The sequence below is a fragment of the Vespula vulgaris genome, chromosome 11 (genome assembly GCF_905475345.1).
Source record: "Vespula vulgaris chromosome 11, iyVesVulg1.1, whole genome shotgun sequence".
In the NCBI taxonomy this organism is placed as follows: domain Eukaryota; kingdom Metazoa; phylum Arthropoda; class Insecta; order Hymenoptera; family Vespidae; genus Vespula; species Vespula vulgaris.
Genome location: NC_066596.1, coordinates 2,592,836 through 2,608,451, shown reverse-complemented (window position 1 = coordinate 2,608,451; position 15,616 = coordinate 2,592,836). Strand labels below are relative to the sequence as shown.

Below are 15,616 nucleotides of genomic sequence, written 5' to 3'. Positions count from 1 at the left end.
ATATTGAATGCTTTTATTTTCTTTCCTATGACATATAGTAGTCATACACATCTCAAAAGTGACTTGTTATATTTTTAATAGCTAACTGAGTTTGTGTTAGATATTACAAATAAGAGTCATTAGCTTGCTTATATAGAATATCACAGATCTTGTTTTAATTTTCTTTAGTATATTTTGGTGAATACTATCTTATTTTCTTTTGTGGTTACCATTTTTAATTATTAAGCATTATTAAGTATCTACAATGGTTTAGTTGAAAATTGTATTTTATATTATGATACTTAAGTACTTGTATCTCGAATTCTCTGAAAAAAAGAGATGTAACGAATGTACAAAGCACAGTGCACAAATAGATCCATATAGTCATGAACTTGGGGTAAAACAACCCTAGTGTGATAATGAAAGGAGTAAGCAAGTCTTATTCTGAATAGATACAAATAGACTATTATACAAAATTTATTTGCAATGTATAAAATATTAATATACTCGTATTCCACAGTGATTTAACTGTGCAAACTTTGTTCGGACTTGCACGTTCATACGTGCATCGTGTAATTACTTGTAGATAAATTATGTGTATGTATATACACAAACGAGACATATATTTTTTACTGTATATTTTATTCTTATTAAAAAGAAAGGAAAAAAAAGGAAAACAAGTTTCACATGATATTCTCGAAATAATGAGAATCTCTGTAATACTACACTTACGAATAAAAGAATAAATGTGTATGCAGTGTAAGTGTATCTTTTGTAAATATTAAATGATCCTTAACTTTTATAAAAATATAAAAAAAATAGAGCGTAAAGTATATATAGACTATATTATACACATTGCAACTTATAAGGATGTTTTTATTTTATGTTACATCATTTACGTTTATAATTTTTTTTTTGTTATTCTTCTTAGTTTGATTTAAAGAAGTTTGTATTTTTTCGTTGACTACTGATTCGTATTTATTTAATTCTGATTCATTCATCTTTATTTCATCTTGTTCCTGTATCATGTTAAATTATTAATGATTTAAAAAATAAGTTTTTTATATCTGAGTTAAATTATCTCACCTCTTCATTTTCTTGTTGTATTATGTTGTTTTCAAATTTCTCGTCGTTAGTAATACATTTAGAATTTTCTCTTCTATGCATATTCAATTTTGTAATACAGATACCACAAGTACTTGAAATACAAGTACTTGTCGATACCTTTTGAATCGATTCATTAATCTTTTCTTTTCCTTTAGTATTCTTTGTCTTGTTTGGATTTGGTACTGATTTATTTGATTCTGGGTTCCTTTTTTGCGATACACCTTTTGTTGATCTGTTAAAATTACGTTTTATTGGCTTATTATCAACAGCTTTTGGATTTTCAACAGGTTTTGATGGATTTGTTTCTTTCTTAAATTTTTTCGTTGGATTTGTTAGCTTTGCCTAAAAAAATATTCAATATTCATTACATACATATTTTTTTCCCATATAATTTATATTTTAATATAAAACAAACCTGTTCATTTATGTGAGGATTTTTTGTATTTTTCTTTCCTTTATTATTTGAAAGAAGTTCTTCTGTTGATTTAGTTATTGGTATTCGATATTCGTAATCATTTTTTTCTACCGGTATTTCAATATCATTTGATGTATTGGCTTTGATTTCAGCTAATTTTTCACGACTCCACGCAAGGATATCAGTTTGAGCAATACTTGGAACCTGCATATTTTCATTTATAATTCTTTTCTTTTCTTCATATATTTCTGTTATGTGTACTCCTGATTTGTTTATATTTTTTCTTGAACCAACATTTATTTGTACTTCAGTTTGAGTGACCTCATCCGCAACATTCGATGGCAAGTGCTCTTCTTGGTGTAATCGCGAAAATGTCGAGCACATTCTTGTGCATAAATTTTATTTATAATTTTACAATTGCTTGTTACATACACTAATATAATTAATGTATATACAATTAACACAATATCAATATACTTTACACCACAAAAACATAAACTTATTTGTTAACTATATACAGAGTAACAAATATTATCAGCTGCTCTGTTTGCTACACATAACAAAATGAATAAACCGAAGTTTTTATACGCATTTTTACAAGTTTTTATAGAGATACGTAATGAAGCAAATAAAAGTAGCTTACGGCTCTGTATAATTATCATTGAGTAGAGTTACTGGGCTTCGCAGTGTTTGGATTATTTCATCTTGTTTTGATGAAAGATCATCAGTGGTTGAACTCTTATTATTCACTTCTACCAAAATCTCTTTGTTAGTAAAATCTTCATTACAGTTTTCCGCACAATTTGTACTTTCTGTTTGAAGATTCGCATCTGATTTATTAGGAAGTGTTTCTATATTTAATTCTGCCTATAAAATTTATATCATCATTAAAAATAATTTTGCCACATAATTTAACGAAAAAGATAATAAAACTATACCATATTGTCAAGAATAGTTTCCATGCTCTTCTGATGTAAACTTTTACAAATATTTTCTGCTTGTTTAGGATCTATACCAACTTCTAATAATGATGTAAGCACATCACGTTCTGTTATAAGGAGTTCTGGATTTGCATCAATCAAAATAACTGATTTTCTCTGTCTTGGTTCTTTATTGCATTGAATTTCCATTAATTTTTGATAGGATAATAACTTTCCTATTACTTTGTTCTCATCTAGTACCTTTGGTGGTGTTGGTGGTCTGATTTCATGTTGCCGTATTTCATTTGTATTAAGTAATTCTATATTATCATTATCTGATTCATCAGATTCTTCTGATATATTTAAAAAAATTTTCAATTGATATATTTCTTTTAACATTCTATGCTATATAAGAAATAAAATAAAATTTTCATATATTTTTTAATTTAAAGTTACAACTTATATAGATTGACATATGTTTACCAGATCAAGTGTATTTCTATATCGTTTTAAATGTTTTTTAAATATTTCATTCAGTTCTTTATCGGTATATATACCGCTTTTAATAATTTCTTTGGTAATCTCATAAGCAAATTTAGTATATCTTGCATCCTCTTTTGCTTGGATGTCTGCACGTTTACATGTATAAATTTGTATTGGACTTGATAATGATGAAGAAGCATGGTCTTCATGTATAACAGAATTAGAACTTGTGTCAGAATCAGAATGATGTAGATTTACGGGTGAGTTAAAAGGATTTCCACAAGTAATATAAATTGGTTTTTCATCACACCTACATTTTCTTTTTAAAGAAAGTTCTAATCAATATTTAATATCAATTCAAATATTATGGCCATTACAAGAAATTATTATTAACTTTGATTGTCAATCAAAATTAATATCTTACCTCTGAATGATGCATTGAAAATGTTGTCTATGTTTTTTTGAACTTGAATCTTTGATATGCTTTTTTCCATTAGTTTTTTGTTGATCTTGTGATATTTTTTTTGATTTGGATATTGAATGATTTTGGTAAGTATTTTGATCATTACTCTCAGTATCAGTAGCTTGCATTTTCATTTCTTGAAAATCTATATTGTCTATATTACATGGATATATATCACTATTTTCCTCTTCTACACAATATGAAGAATATTTATCTAAATTCATCCGAAGCATATCCTATTTTATTTAATATAATATCATCAAGAAATTTAAACAATTTTAAATCTAATATATCGCATTAATGTATGAACTTACCACAGGATGATGCTTGGTATCAAAAGCCAATTGATCAATTAAATTATCTAAACTGTATCTCCTGGAAAGTTGTACTTTTAACTGTCTTTTCTTGTTATTTATATATTTTTTATTTCTAGAATCCACAACACTTTTTGCTAATAAAATTCGACGTATGTGAAATCGCATAGAGTTGTATGCAGATAACTGTTCAAAATAATTTTCTCCAGCCAGGTTATACACTAAATAGAAAAATAATTACATGCAATAATTGTTTATTATACAAATCCTTATATTTATGTTATAAAGAACACATTTGGTGTATTGTGATTAACTGAAAGCATTTTTCTGCTTCTTCATGTAGTATTCATATTAATTTGTAAATAATAAAAATATAGCCAAATTTGTATATTGGCAAATAGTTTTGGGAAAATTAAGACTCACATTACTCCAAACTCAGGCAACATTTGGAACGTCGTAGGTTTGGAATATACATGCATGCAAAAAAGAATACTTATATATAGGTACTCAAACAAAAAGACTCAAAAACTATTATACGAAGAATATAATAAATACATTATACATACCACTGCTTTTGAGATTTATTTCGCTATTGTGAAATCGTATCATTTTTTTATTAAAAGATATAATCAACTTCAAGTAAACACTGTTTCAAAGTCTAAACTTTAAAATAATATGAGATAAAATAATTAAATTATGCTTTATCCATTGTAAATTATAAATTTCAGCACTATGGTAGTCTTGATAAATATTTAAGGTTTTGTTCGAAAATGTTCAGTCATATTTGGGATAATTTTGCTTCAGGTAAAGAAAAAGTAAAATCTTTGTTCTTTTTACTTAAGGTTGACTGTACTATAAATGCGTCATCACGTTGCTTAGTAACAGAAAAGAACGCATGACCTTTGCTATATATTATATATATGTATGTATGTATGTATATGCTCTCACTCTCTCTCTCTCTCTCTCTCTCTCTCTCTCTCTCTCTATACACATGAATAATGCAATGTTGTTTATACATAAGTGAAAAAATAATTGATTAAACATGAAATAGCATTTTTATATTGCGTACTTTATTTTAACTAGATACTCTTTGGATATTGTGTACTCTATATGACAGACTGTCTAATATGACAGACAGAGTATGCTGAACATTAATAAGAAGATATACATACACTACAGTAGAAATAATTATTTTTATTGGATCGCTATTTTTTAATATAATTTTAATTACACATGGCTTTAAAAGGAATAAAAGTTATAGAAATGGCTGGACTTGCACCAGGGCCATTTTGTGGAATGTTATTAGCAGAATTTGGAGCTTCTGTAATAAGAGTAGACAAAGTAAGTACAATAGATCAAAGGAAGAGCATTTTTCAATTTTACTTGTAAATTTTACAATGTTTTACAATGACTATTTACTTGCTATAAATAAATAAATAAATATATATATATATAAATATATACATATCATATGCACATACCATATATATATTTTTAGGTTGGAAATGGCCAAGAATATCCGGATTTTGTTGCTCATGGAAAACGATCTATAGCATTAGATTTAAAAACAGAGGAGGGTGTTGACATTTTTAAGAAAATGTGTAATTGTAATGATGTAATAATAGATCCCTTTCGTAAAGGTTAATAACACAGTTTTTTATAAATCTAGAAATAAAATTTTTATTCTACTTTTATTCTCTGCCAAAACATATATATTCTTATACAATTTATGTAATAGGTGTCATGGACAAAATGAAAATTGGACCTGATGATATAATGCAGATAAATAAACGAATCATTTATGCCAGATTAACTGGATTTGGACAAAAAGGTCCTTATGCAAATATGGCAGGTCATGATATTAATTTTGTAGGTTTGTCAGGTACTAATATTTTTTTTCAAATATATAAATATTAATATTTTTTATTTTGCAGTTATCATATATTTTATTGCTTCAACAAATGAATTGTTTTCACTTAGGGTTACTTTCATTATTCGGACGTGCTAATGAGAAACCAACACCACCTGTCAATTTAGCTGCTGATTTTGCTGGTGGTGGTTTAATATGTGCTCTAGGTATAATTTTAGCACTTTTGGAACGTAATCGTAGTAATTTAGGCCAAGTTGTAGATGTTTCTATGGTAGAAGGTACAGCATATTTAGGAAGTTGGTTCTTCAGGTCTCAGTTAATGAAGTTTCTTTGGGGTAAACCACGTGGTCAGAATATGTGAGGATACTATTTTTTTGTTTATTTTATCATAGGACTGTAATTTATTATCTATAGTAATTAAAATATATTCTTGTAGATTAGATACAGGCACACATTTTTATAATACTTATGAAACAAAGGATAAACGTTATATGGCAGTTGGTGCTATTGAGTCAAAATTTTATAATATTTTATTAGAAAAACTTGGTTTAGTTGAGGATGAAGTACCACAATTCCAAAATTTTGATAAAAATCATGCATTGTTTGCTGATATATTTAAGACAAAAACGCAGGCTCAATGGTGTGCTATTTTTGATGGTGTAGATGCTTGTGTAACACCAATTTTAAATTTAAAGGACACACTGCATCATCCACATAATAAGGAAAATGAAACTTTCAAAGTTACAGAAGATAATTGTGTAATACCAAATCCTTCACCACGATTATCTCGTACACCTGGTATCTCAATGGCAACTTGTAAAATTCCAGAACAAGGAGAACATAGTATTGAAATTCTTACTGAATTAGGGTTTAATTGTCAGGAGATCGACAATTTTGTTAGAAACAAGGTAGTTACACAAGCTCTATCTCAGTGTAAATTATAAAACTATCCTACAATTACAATAAATTCAATATAGATTATTGAATAACATGTAACAAATAATAATATATTTCAATATTATTTGATATATACTTAATAATATTAACAAACAGTTGCAGAAAAATAATAAAAATATATATTTCATATATTTTAATATTATTTATATATTTTATATATTTTAAATATATAAAAATATATATTTTAAGACTGTTCATTAATAAATACAGGTACGATCTTTTACTGATTTTGATGAACAAGATTGTATTTTAAAAATAAAGGTTTAAGTGGATGGTGTGAGGATAAAAGTTTTCTAAATTTTTGAAGAATTCCCTTTGAAAGTATATATTTGTATATTATCTATATCATGTACATTTTACATTATATATGGTGATGGTGATTTATAATAACAAAAAAGAAAAAAGAATATATTTAAAAAAATAAAGTATAATATAACTAATTCACATTAGTTAGTATCTTTATTGGTGCATTTTTTGTATTATATTCTGTTTAGATTTACCGCGCGAAATTTCAACAAATCATATACTTGATCTCGGCATATGACCATATGCCGATAGAAACACTACGTTAAGTATAGTCCATTTAAAGATTGCAGTCCACTTAGTTCGTATTTGCAGGTTAGAATAAATAATTCCTTCGATTATTTAACATTCATTTAAAATAGCTTTATTAGCCGGTGATTACATTTAGTATCAACAAAAACTGATTTTTAACTAACTTCGGCAGAAATCGGATCAGTTGCCTTTTGTATACTGACAAGTAAATCTCGAAACAATATAGTGCGCCAAGTATAATAAACTATTATAATTATTATATTAAACAATATATTATAAAAAATTATTAAAACATATTATAAAAAATTTAGTACGAGTATTTATTTAAACGAGTATAATAAACTAATATTCAGATGTTAAATATAAAGTAATTTTGATTTAATATTTCTATACAAGTAAATTTTGAATTCGAAGTCGTTGCAAGTCTATAATATTAATAAAAACAAATGCTCAATTGACTTCAGTTATACCGTCAGTTTTCTTTTGCATTTCGACGAGTAAACGTCGAAGCTTTCTCTTTCTAGACGTGAAAATTTAAAAATTAATACTATCAGTAATTTTTAATTTATTTCAATGTCGTAAAATGTACACGGAGTGTAATAGAATATTATTTAAACAATATAAAAAAAGATTTATAGCGAAATATTAAAAAAATCGTAACGTGAGAGAAACTTAAGATAATTCTCATTTGAAATTTTAATACCTTAAAATTTTAAATACGCGATCATTGACTACGCGTGACGTCAACAAAATCAAACCTTTGATTGACTTCCACTGTTATTGGATCAGTCTTCTTTCATCCTCCGACAAGTGAACATCGAAGCTCTCTCCTTCTAACTATGTCAACTTTAAAATTTGCACTTTTGGTAAGTTTACATTTATTTAAACAATATAAAAGTACGTACAATTAAATAAATTAATATTTAAAGAATTGTAAATTCAGTTCAATATTACCCGGTTCGGAATATGGATTGAATATAAAATAATTTAAGCTGTTTTTCTTTTGAGGTTAAATTTTAAACTGGCGGTCGTTGCTACATGTGACGTCATGGAAATCAAACCTTTGATTGACTTCCACTGTTATTGGATCAGTCTTCCTTCATCCTCCGACAAGTAAACATCGAAGTTCTCTCCTTCTAACTGTGTCAACTTTAAAATTTACACTTTTGGTAAGTTTACATTTATTTAAACAATATAAAAGTACGTATAATTAAATAAATTAATATTTAAACAATTGTAAATTTAATTAAATATTACGCGGTTCGGAATATGGGTTGAATATAAAATAATTTAAGCTGTTTCTCTCTTGAGGTTAAATTTTAAACTGGCGGTCGTTGGCTACATGTAACGTCATCAAAATCAAATCCTTGATTGACTTTCATTGTTACTGGATCACTTTTCCTTCATTCTCCGACGAGTAAACATCGATGGTCCTTGAGGATATCTTTCTTACAAGTATCAACAAAGAAATAAAGTAAGTATATTTCTATATCACATATTTCTTGAATAATTTATACAGTTTTTATTATAACAGTGATACTGATTGTTTTGTTTGTATTTTTTTGTGCGCTGAATACAAAAAACTAATATTTAAACAATAATAAATTTGTTTAACATTACAAAGATCGTAGCACGAGAGAAACTTAAAATAATTGTAATTAAAAATCTTAATATTTCAAAGTTCTAACCTCGGAATCATCGGCCTTGTATAATATAAACATATACGACTTTTATTTACTTTGTCTTTTGTCGAGTTAGTTTCCTTTTGTACGCCGACGAGTGAGTATCGCGGATCTCTTTCCGAACGCGAAATGTTAGAAATTAATACTTTCGATAATTTCGCAATTATTTAAACAATTGTTAATGTACGCTAAATAAAAAAAACTAATATTTAAACAATAATAAATTTGTTTAACATTACAAAGATCGTAACGCGAGAGAAACTTAAAATAATTGTAATTATAAATCTTAATATTTAAAATTTCTAACCTCGGAATCGTCGGCCGTGTGTGATATAACATATACGTCTTTTGTTTACTTTGACTTTTGTCGAGTTAGTCTCCTTTCGTACTCCGAGGAGGGAGGATCGCAGCTCTCTCTTTCCGAACGCGAAATCTTAGAAATTAATACTTTCGATAATTTCACAATTATTTAAACAATTGTTAATGTGTGCGGAATACAAAAAACAAATATTTAAACAATAATAAATTTGTTAAACATTACAAAGATCGTAACGCGAGAGAAACTTAAAATAATTGTAATTAAAAGTTTTAATATTTAAAAGTTCTAACCTCGGAATCATCGGCCTTGTGTAATATAAACATATACGACTTTTATTTACTTTGTCTTTTGTCGAGTTAGTTTCCTTTTGTACGCCGACAAGAGCACATCGCAGATTTCGCAGTTCGCATTCTCCGCAAGTAATAACGAATTAAGTATATTATTATATCACTCATTCTTTCAATATTCTATGCGAATTGTTTCATTTTAGAATTAAATGGTGAAGTGGGGATACTCTCCCACCCATAGCGACAATATAATCGGACCGGTTCACAGGTTATGGTTCAGTATTGCTTTGATTTTCGACGAGTACACATTGGAGTTCTCGTAGTACGTGTCCTTTGCAAGTAATAGAGAAGAGTTAATGTAAATATATTATTATATTACTCATTCTTTCAATATTCTATGCGAATTGTTTCATTTTAGAATTAAATGGTGAAGTGGGGATACTCTCCCACCCGTAGCGACAATATAATCGGACCGGTTCACAGGTTATAGTTCAGTATTGCTTTGAATTTCGACGAGTACACATCGGAATTCTCGTAGTATGTGTCCTTTGCAAGTAATAGAGAAGAGTTAATGTAAATATATTATTATATTACTCATTCTTTCAATATTCTATACGAATTATTTTATTTTAGGATGAAATGGTGTGGTGGGGATACTTTCCCACCCGTGACGACACAAACTCGGACCTTCAGTCGACTTTGCCAGTTACTAGTTCAGTTTCGTTGTGTCTTCCGACGAGTGAACTTAGAAATTTTCTCACTTTCGGAGGAAGACTTTGATAATCTATCTGCACGAGTGGACTTAGAAATTTTCGGAGGATGTCAATGGAGCGAGTATTAACGAAGACTTAAAGTAAGTATATTTCTCTATCATATATTTGTTAACTGATTTATACAGTTTTCATTATAACAATGATATTAATTATTTCGTTTATATTTTTGTTTCAGAACCACATTGTGCAGATGTAATCGAGTGTTAGTATCACTAAAATAAATTTATCGCGAAGTAGAAGCAGTGTTTGTTCGTTCGCGTTTCGCGATTTAAACCATAAGTGTTTTTGAATAGACTGCGTGCAATGCAGTCCTTAGAGTCAGTGTTTGTTCGTAAAGTTATTTGCTCTTTTAACAGTCGCACAGACTGTACTTATAAAAGATAGTAGAGTTTCGCGAAATAAATTCAGTGATCGTTCGTTAATAAATAACTACCGCGAATTAGAGTCAGTGCATCACTGAAGAGGATCTCGACCAACTTCGATGTCGACCTACCTCATTTTCAACCAACTACAAATCATCCACCCTCAATTTCGACCTAAATCGCGGTCCAGTGTTTTGGAGCCATCGCAGAACTTCTTAAGTAGTAAGTTAATTTTTAAATCCCTCCGATCACTCGATCATGTCGAGGACGAAAGGTCCGAATCGGCACGAGTGATTGGTTGTAATTAATTAGTAGAAGAGCATTGAGTGACCTCGAGTAAATTTCCGAAGAAATTCTACGGAAATTTACTCGTGAATAGTTCGTTATTTTTTTGATTTATTTATTAGATCAGGATAGAGTCTTCTTGTTTAAACGCGATAATTATAATTATTTGAAATGTTGTATATTTAAATGCATTTTTAAATAATTTTCTCTTGCGAAAATAGTAAAGAATCGCGATCTTCGCGAATTTTAATAATGAATAAGCAAGAAGACATTCGCGATGGATAGTCTCTGGATTACAAGCGAAATTGTATAATTTCTTTTCTAATAATTAGAATAATCGCTTGTAAGAAGGAGTGTCCAATGATTTTTCATTAGATTTTTATATTAAGATTAATCAATTTTATTAATAAAAGAAAAATCTCAATAGAATCATTGCTTTTGAAAGAATAAAGTAGAGTAGAGTCATTGATAAAAGACAAAGAGACTTGTAGAATCTCGTGTAGAACATAGAATAAGTTAATCAATTTTTAGATTAGGATTTTCAGCAATTAATATATTAATTCTCGTTTTTCTTTCTACGCTTTCTTCATTTTTCGTTTCAGGATTGATTTAGAGTTGCGTTAGATTTATTAGTTTCCTTCCACGTTTTAGAATAAAAGATGGTTTTAGTTTCTTGATATTGACGTTAGTTCGAAAGTTCGACAGAACCCTTCGAAAATGGCTCTTAATTATATTTTAATTTTACTATGTGGTCACTCATAATGCTCTTATGTAATAATAATTTTAATTTTAGAAACTCGGACGAAGTAACGCTTCATCTCCGATGCCACATTGTCACGCGTACGGGAATGAAATTATTACATATTTTATTCATTTTTATTATTAAAGCAAAGTAATAAATTTTTCATATTTTTCTTTTTTAAAGTTCAATTAAAATCGTAATTTTATTATAATAAAATCAAGTACTATATCGAAATAATAGCTGCGAAACGTATAAGATATGACAATTGTGGAAACCACTGAAAGTGCACATGGAGATGAAACGAACATACCGAAATGTGTATCAAGTACTGTCTGCATTTCGTTACTGGAAGAGAATATTCGTTTAGAGTAGAATCGAAGATTTTACATTTTCATTTTCTTTTATAAATTTAAATTGAATTAAATTCAGAATTTTATTTTTCATAAGTAATATACACACATTAATATACATAATTACATAAATACGTCATTACAACTTACATACACTAGTTTCTTTCCTCATTTCTTTTCTTCTCTATGAAATCAAGTTATTGAATTACTCTACATTTTTATTATATATACTTCTATTTATTCAAACACATATCTGTATAATGATTGAAACAATTATTCGAGATTAATTATTTTAACTTCTCTCGGGTGGGACCCTTGGGAGGGGCCCTCGGGTGTGGGCCTTAGGCGGGTTTCGTTCTCTCGCTAGGAATAAAATTAGACTCATTTATGGTACTCTGATTTTTGTCTAGTGAAATGGTCTTCGAAATACTTATTCATTATTCCGAATTCTATCTTTCTCTCAGACTTGTTCCGTGTTTCTTTTCTTCGTTTTTCCTTTTCTTTTGGTTTCCTCTTCTCTTTCGTTTCTTTTTCCTTTTCTCTTATTCTTTTACTTTTTTTCTATTTCAAGTTAGATCATTGAAGGACCGATTATCATGAAATTAATTTTTACAGGGAAGTTTTAATCGTATATTTGTTTTTTTTTTATTTTATTTAATCATTATTTATTAATTATTAATATTATTATTTAATTATATTTTGATTTTAAATGTATTTTTATATATAAACGGCTTTTTGCATATAATATTGCATATTATTTTTGTATATAATTATTTCTTTTTATTTTATTCTTTTTCTGTTTCAAGTTAGATGATCGCTGGACCTATCATCGTGGGATTTTTACACGGAAGTTAAAGGAACCTCTCTGCATATAATCTTTATTATATGCTGGGAGGGTATGTCTCCTTGCTTCCGTACGCGAATGATAGGGAAAACACTCACGCGCGTGACGGCCGGCACGCGCGTGGGTGTTCGCGATCGCGAGATTAAGTCCTACCGAGGACTTCGTTTTGTTCTTTGAAACATCGAAAGATAGACACGACCGGTCGTGTCTCGAGATGTCTGAAGCCGACGGTGTGGACGGTGGAGCATTCTGTAAGCGGGGTTTTATACATCTCCAGTTTGCTGAGAAGCCCGAAGCTCCCGAAGCGGAAAAGCATCTCGGTTCGCGGATTTTAGAGTAGATTCCCCGTTAGCCCGTGGGTCCCAAAGTGCAGCAACCTCCACGCGGTGGGACCTGGGTCGATGATACTTGTAGATACATCAAAATTTTATGGGATACAAGTATTATCGAGCAAATGGCTGTATGTTTCAACGAATTTTCCAAAATCTTTTCTATGTAATTCTAAATTACATTTCACATTGTTTCTAACATCTTCATCAGCAATATAATTCATAGTCATTTCTATTCATTGAAAAGTATAGCTATGTAATAGTTGAAACAATCATTCAAGATTAATTATTTTAGCTTCTCTCGGGTGGGACCCTTGGGAGGGGCCCTCGGGTGTGGGCCTTAGGCGGGTTTCGTTCTCTCGCTAGGAATAAAATTAGACTCATTTATGGTACTCTGATTTTTGTCTAGTGAAATGGTCTTCGAAATACTTATTCATTATTCCGAATTCTATCTTTCTCTCAGACTTGTTCCGTGTTTCTTTTCTTCGTTTTTCCTTTTCTTTTGGTTTCCTCTTCTCTTTCGTTTCTTTTTCCTTTTCTCTTATTCTTTTACTTTTTTTCTATTTTAAGTTAGATCATTGAAGGACCGATTATCATGAAATTAATTTTTACAGGGAAGTTTTAATCGTATATTTGTTTTTTTTTATTTTATTTAATCATTATTTATTAATTATTAATATTATTATTTAATTATATTTTGATTTTAAATGTATTTTTATATATAAACGGCTTTTTGCATATAATATTGCATATTATTTTTGTATATAATTATTTCTTTTTATTTTATTCTTTTTCTGTTTCAAGTTAGATGATCGCTGGACCTATCATCGTGGGATTTTTACACGGAAGTTAAAGGAACCTCTCTGCATATAATCTTTATTATATGCAGGAAGGGTATGTCTCCTTGCTTCCGTACGCGAATGATAGGGAAAACACTCACGCGCGTGACGGCCGGCACGCGCTTGGGTGTTCGCGGTCGCGAGATTTAGTCCTACCGAGGACTTCGTTTTGTTCTTTGAAATATCGAAATACAGACACGACCGGTCGTGTCTCGAGATGTTTGAAGCCGACGGTGTGGACGGTGGAGCATTCTGTAAGCGGGGTTTTATACATCTCCAGTTTGCTGAGAAGCCCGAAGCTCCCGAAGCGGAAAGGCATCTCGGTTCGCGGATTTTAGAGTAGATTCCCCGTTAGCCCGTGGGTCCCAAAGTGCAGCAACCTCCACGTGGTGGGACCTGGGTCGGTGATACTTGTAGATACATCGAAATTTTATGGGATACAAGTATTACCGAGCAAATGACTGCATATTTCAAAGAATTTTCCAAAATCTTTTCTATGTAATTCCAAATTATATTTCACATTATTTCTAACATCTTCGATACATTCAGCAATAAATTCACAGTCATTTCTATTCATTGAAACGCATAGCTATGTAATAGTTGAAACAATCATTCGAGATTAATTATTTTAGCTTCTCTTGGGTGGGACCCTTGGGAGGGGCCCTCGGGTGTGGGCCTTAGGCGGGTTTCGTTCTCTCGCTAGGAATAAAATTAAACTCATTTATTAAAATTAAACTCATTCATACTCTGAATTTTGTCTAGTGAAATGATCTTCGAGATACTTATCCATTGTTCCGAGTTCTATCTTTCTCTCGGACATGTTCCGTGTTTCTTTTCTTCGTTTTTCCTTTTCTTTTCTTTTCCTCTTCTCTTTGTTCTTTTTTCTTTTCTCTTATTCTTTTACTTTTTTCTGTTTCAGGTTAGACTATTGAGAGACAGATCATCGAGGGACGGACAGATCATCGTGAAAATAAATTTTTACAGGAAAGTTTTTATATATAATTTTGCATATAATTTTTGCTTTTATATTTAATTTTTATTATCTTTTTAATTTTTGCTTATATATTCATTTCTTTTTATATTCTTTCTCTGTTTCAGGTTAGATCATCGAAGGACCGATCATCGTGAAATTAATTTTTACAGGGAAGTTTTAATTGTATATTTGTTTTTTTTATTTTATTTTATTTAATCATTAATTTATTTATTAATTATTAATATTATTATTTAATTGTATTTTGATTTTAAATGTATATTTATATATAAATGGTTTTTTCCATATAATATTGCATATTATTTTTGCATATAATTATCTCTTTTTATTTTATTCTTTTTCTGTTTCAAGTTAGATGATCGCTGGACCTATCATCGTGGGATTTTTACACGGAAGTTAAAGGAACCTCTCTGCATATAATCTTTATTATATGCAGGAAGGGTATGTCTCCTTGCTTCCGTACGCGAATGATAGGGAAAACACTCACGCGCGTGACGGCCGGCACGCGCTTGGGTGTTCGCGGTCGCGAGATTTAGTCCTACCGAGGACTTCGTTTTGTTCTTTGAAATATCGAAATACAGACACGACCGGTCGTGTCTCGAGATGTTTGAAGCCGACGGTGTGGACAGTGGAGCAATCTGTAAGCGGGGTTTTATACATCTCCAGTTTGCTGAGAAGCCCGAAGCTCCCGAAGCGGAAAGGCATCTCGGTTCGCGGATTTTAGAGTAGTTTACCCGTTAGCCCGTGGGT

General features: G+C 29.8%; 2 protein-coding genes and 1 long non-coding RNA gene across 16 annotated transcripts; 2 read left to right on the top strand and 1 right to left on the bottom strand.

Annotated features, from left to right (window-relative positions):
* Positions 1-8: 8 nt before the first annotated feature.
* Positions 9-4,582, bottom strand: LOC127067709 (MATH and LRR domain-containing protein PFE0570w-like). 4 transcript variants are annotated; one of them, XM_051002968.1, is made up of 9 exons: positions 4,248-4,582; positions 3,682-3,902; positions 3,329-3,603; positions 2,905-3,223; positions 2,440-2,826; positions 2,145-2,368; positions 1,502-1,886; positions 1,066-1,428; positions 9-998 (listed from the first exon to the last, which is right to left on the bottom strand). In XM_051002968.1, exons 1-9 carry the CDS (start codon positions 4,288-4,290, stop codon positions 861-863), a joined length of 2,355 nt encoding a protein of 784 aa, XP_050858925.1. In that variant the 5' UTR covers positions 4,291-4,582; the 3' UTR covers positions 9-860. The 4 variants fall into 4 exon arrangements, with proteins under 4 accessions (XP_050858925.1, XP_050858926.1, XP_050858927.1 ...); XM_051002969.1 differs by lacking the exon at positions 4,248-4,582 and adding an exon at positions 4,105-4,234; XM_051002970.1 differs by lacking the exon at positions 4,248-4,582 and having other exon boundaries at positions 3,329-3,581; positions 3,682-3,817.
* A 25-nt stretch (positions 4,583-4,607) lies between these two features.
* On the top strand, positions 4,608-6,796 carry LOC127067714 (alpha-methylacyl-CoA racemase). Of its 2 annotated transcripts, none has more exons than XM_051002977.1 (5): positions 4,608-5,022; positions 5,180-5,321; positions 5,420-5,550; positions 5,616-5,908; positions 5,988-6,796. In XM_051002977.1, the coding sequence occupies exons 1-5, from the start codon at positions 4,915-4,917 to the stop codon at positions 6,493-6,495; spliced, it is 1,182 nt and encodes a 393-aa protein (XP_050858934.1). In that variant the 5' UTR covers positions 4,608-4,914; the 3' UTR covers positions 6,496-6,796. The 2 variants fall into 2 exon arrangements, with proteins under 2 accessions (XP_050858934.1, XP_050858935.1); XM_051002978.1 differs by having other exon boundaries at positions 4,612-5,022; positions 5,420-5,563; positions 5,662-5,908.
* Positions 6,797-7,802: 1,006 nt separating this feature from the next.
* On the top strand, positions 7,803-15,601 carry LOC127067765 (uncharacterized). 10 transcript variants are annotated; one of them, XR_007782737.1, is made up of 8 exons: positions 7,803-7,929; positions 8,072-8,232; positions 8,375-8,537; positions 9,425-9,483; positions 9,555-9,673; positions 9,770-9,888; positions 9,985-10,204; positions 10,300-12,466. It is a non-coding gene; the product is annotated as an uncharacterized LOC127067765 (long non-coding RNA). The 10 variants fall into 10 exon arrangements; XR_007782738.1 differs by adding an exon at positions 15,218-15,601 and having other exon boundaries at positions 8,375-9,673; positions 10,300-10,708; XR_007782742.1 differs by adding an exon at positions 14,974-14,985 and having other exon boundaries at positions 8,375-9,673; positions 10,300-10,708.
* Positions 15,602-15,616: the final 15 nt, after the last annotated feature.

Excerpts from the sequence above, each read along its gene's own strand:
- LOC127067709 (XM_051002968.1), bottom strand. The coding sequence starts at position 4,290 with ATGATACGATTTCACAATAGCGAAATAAATCTCAAAAGCAGTG. Across the intron at positions 2,369-2,439 it reads AAACTATTCTTGACAATATG|GCAGAATTAAATATAGAAAC; the intron begins GTATAGTTTTAT and ends TAAATTTTATAG. Across the intron at positions 999-1,065 it reads TACAACAAGAAAATGAAGAG|GAACAAGATGAAATAAAGAT; the intron begins GTGAGATAATTT and ends AACATGATACAG.
- LOC127067714 (XM_051002977.1), top strand. The coding sequence starts at position 4,915 with ATGGCTTTAAAAGGAATAAAAGTTATAGAAATGGCTGGACTTGCACCA. Across the intron at positions 5,322-5,419 it reads AATAGATCCCTTTCGTAAAG|GTGTCATGGACAAAATGAAA; the intron begins GTTAATAACACA and ends TTTATGTAATAG. Across the intron at positions 5,909-5,987 it reads AAACCACGTGGTCAGAATAT|ATTAGATACAGGCACACATT; the intron begins GTGAGGATACTA and ends ATATTCTTGTAG.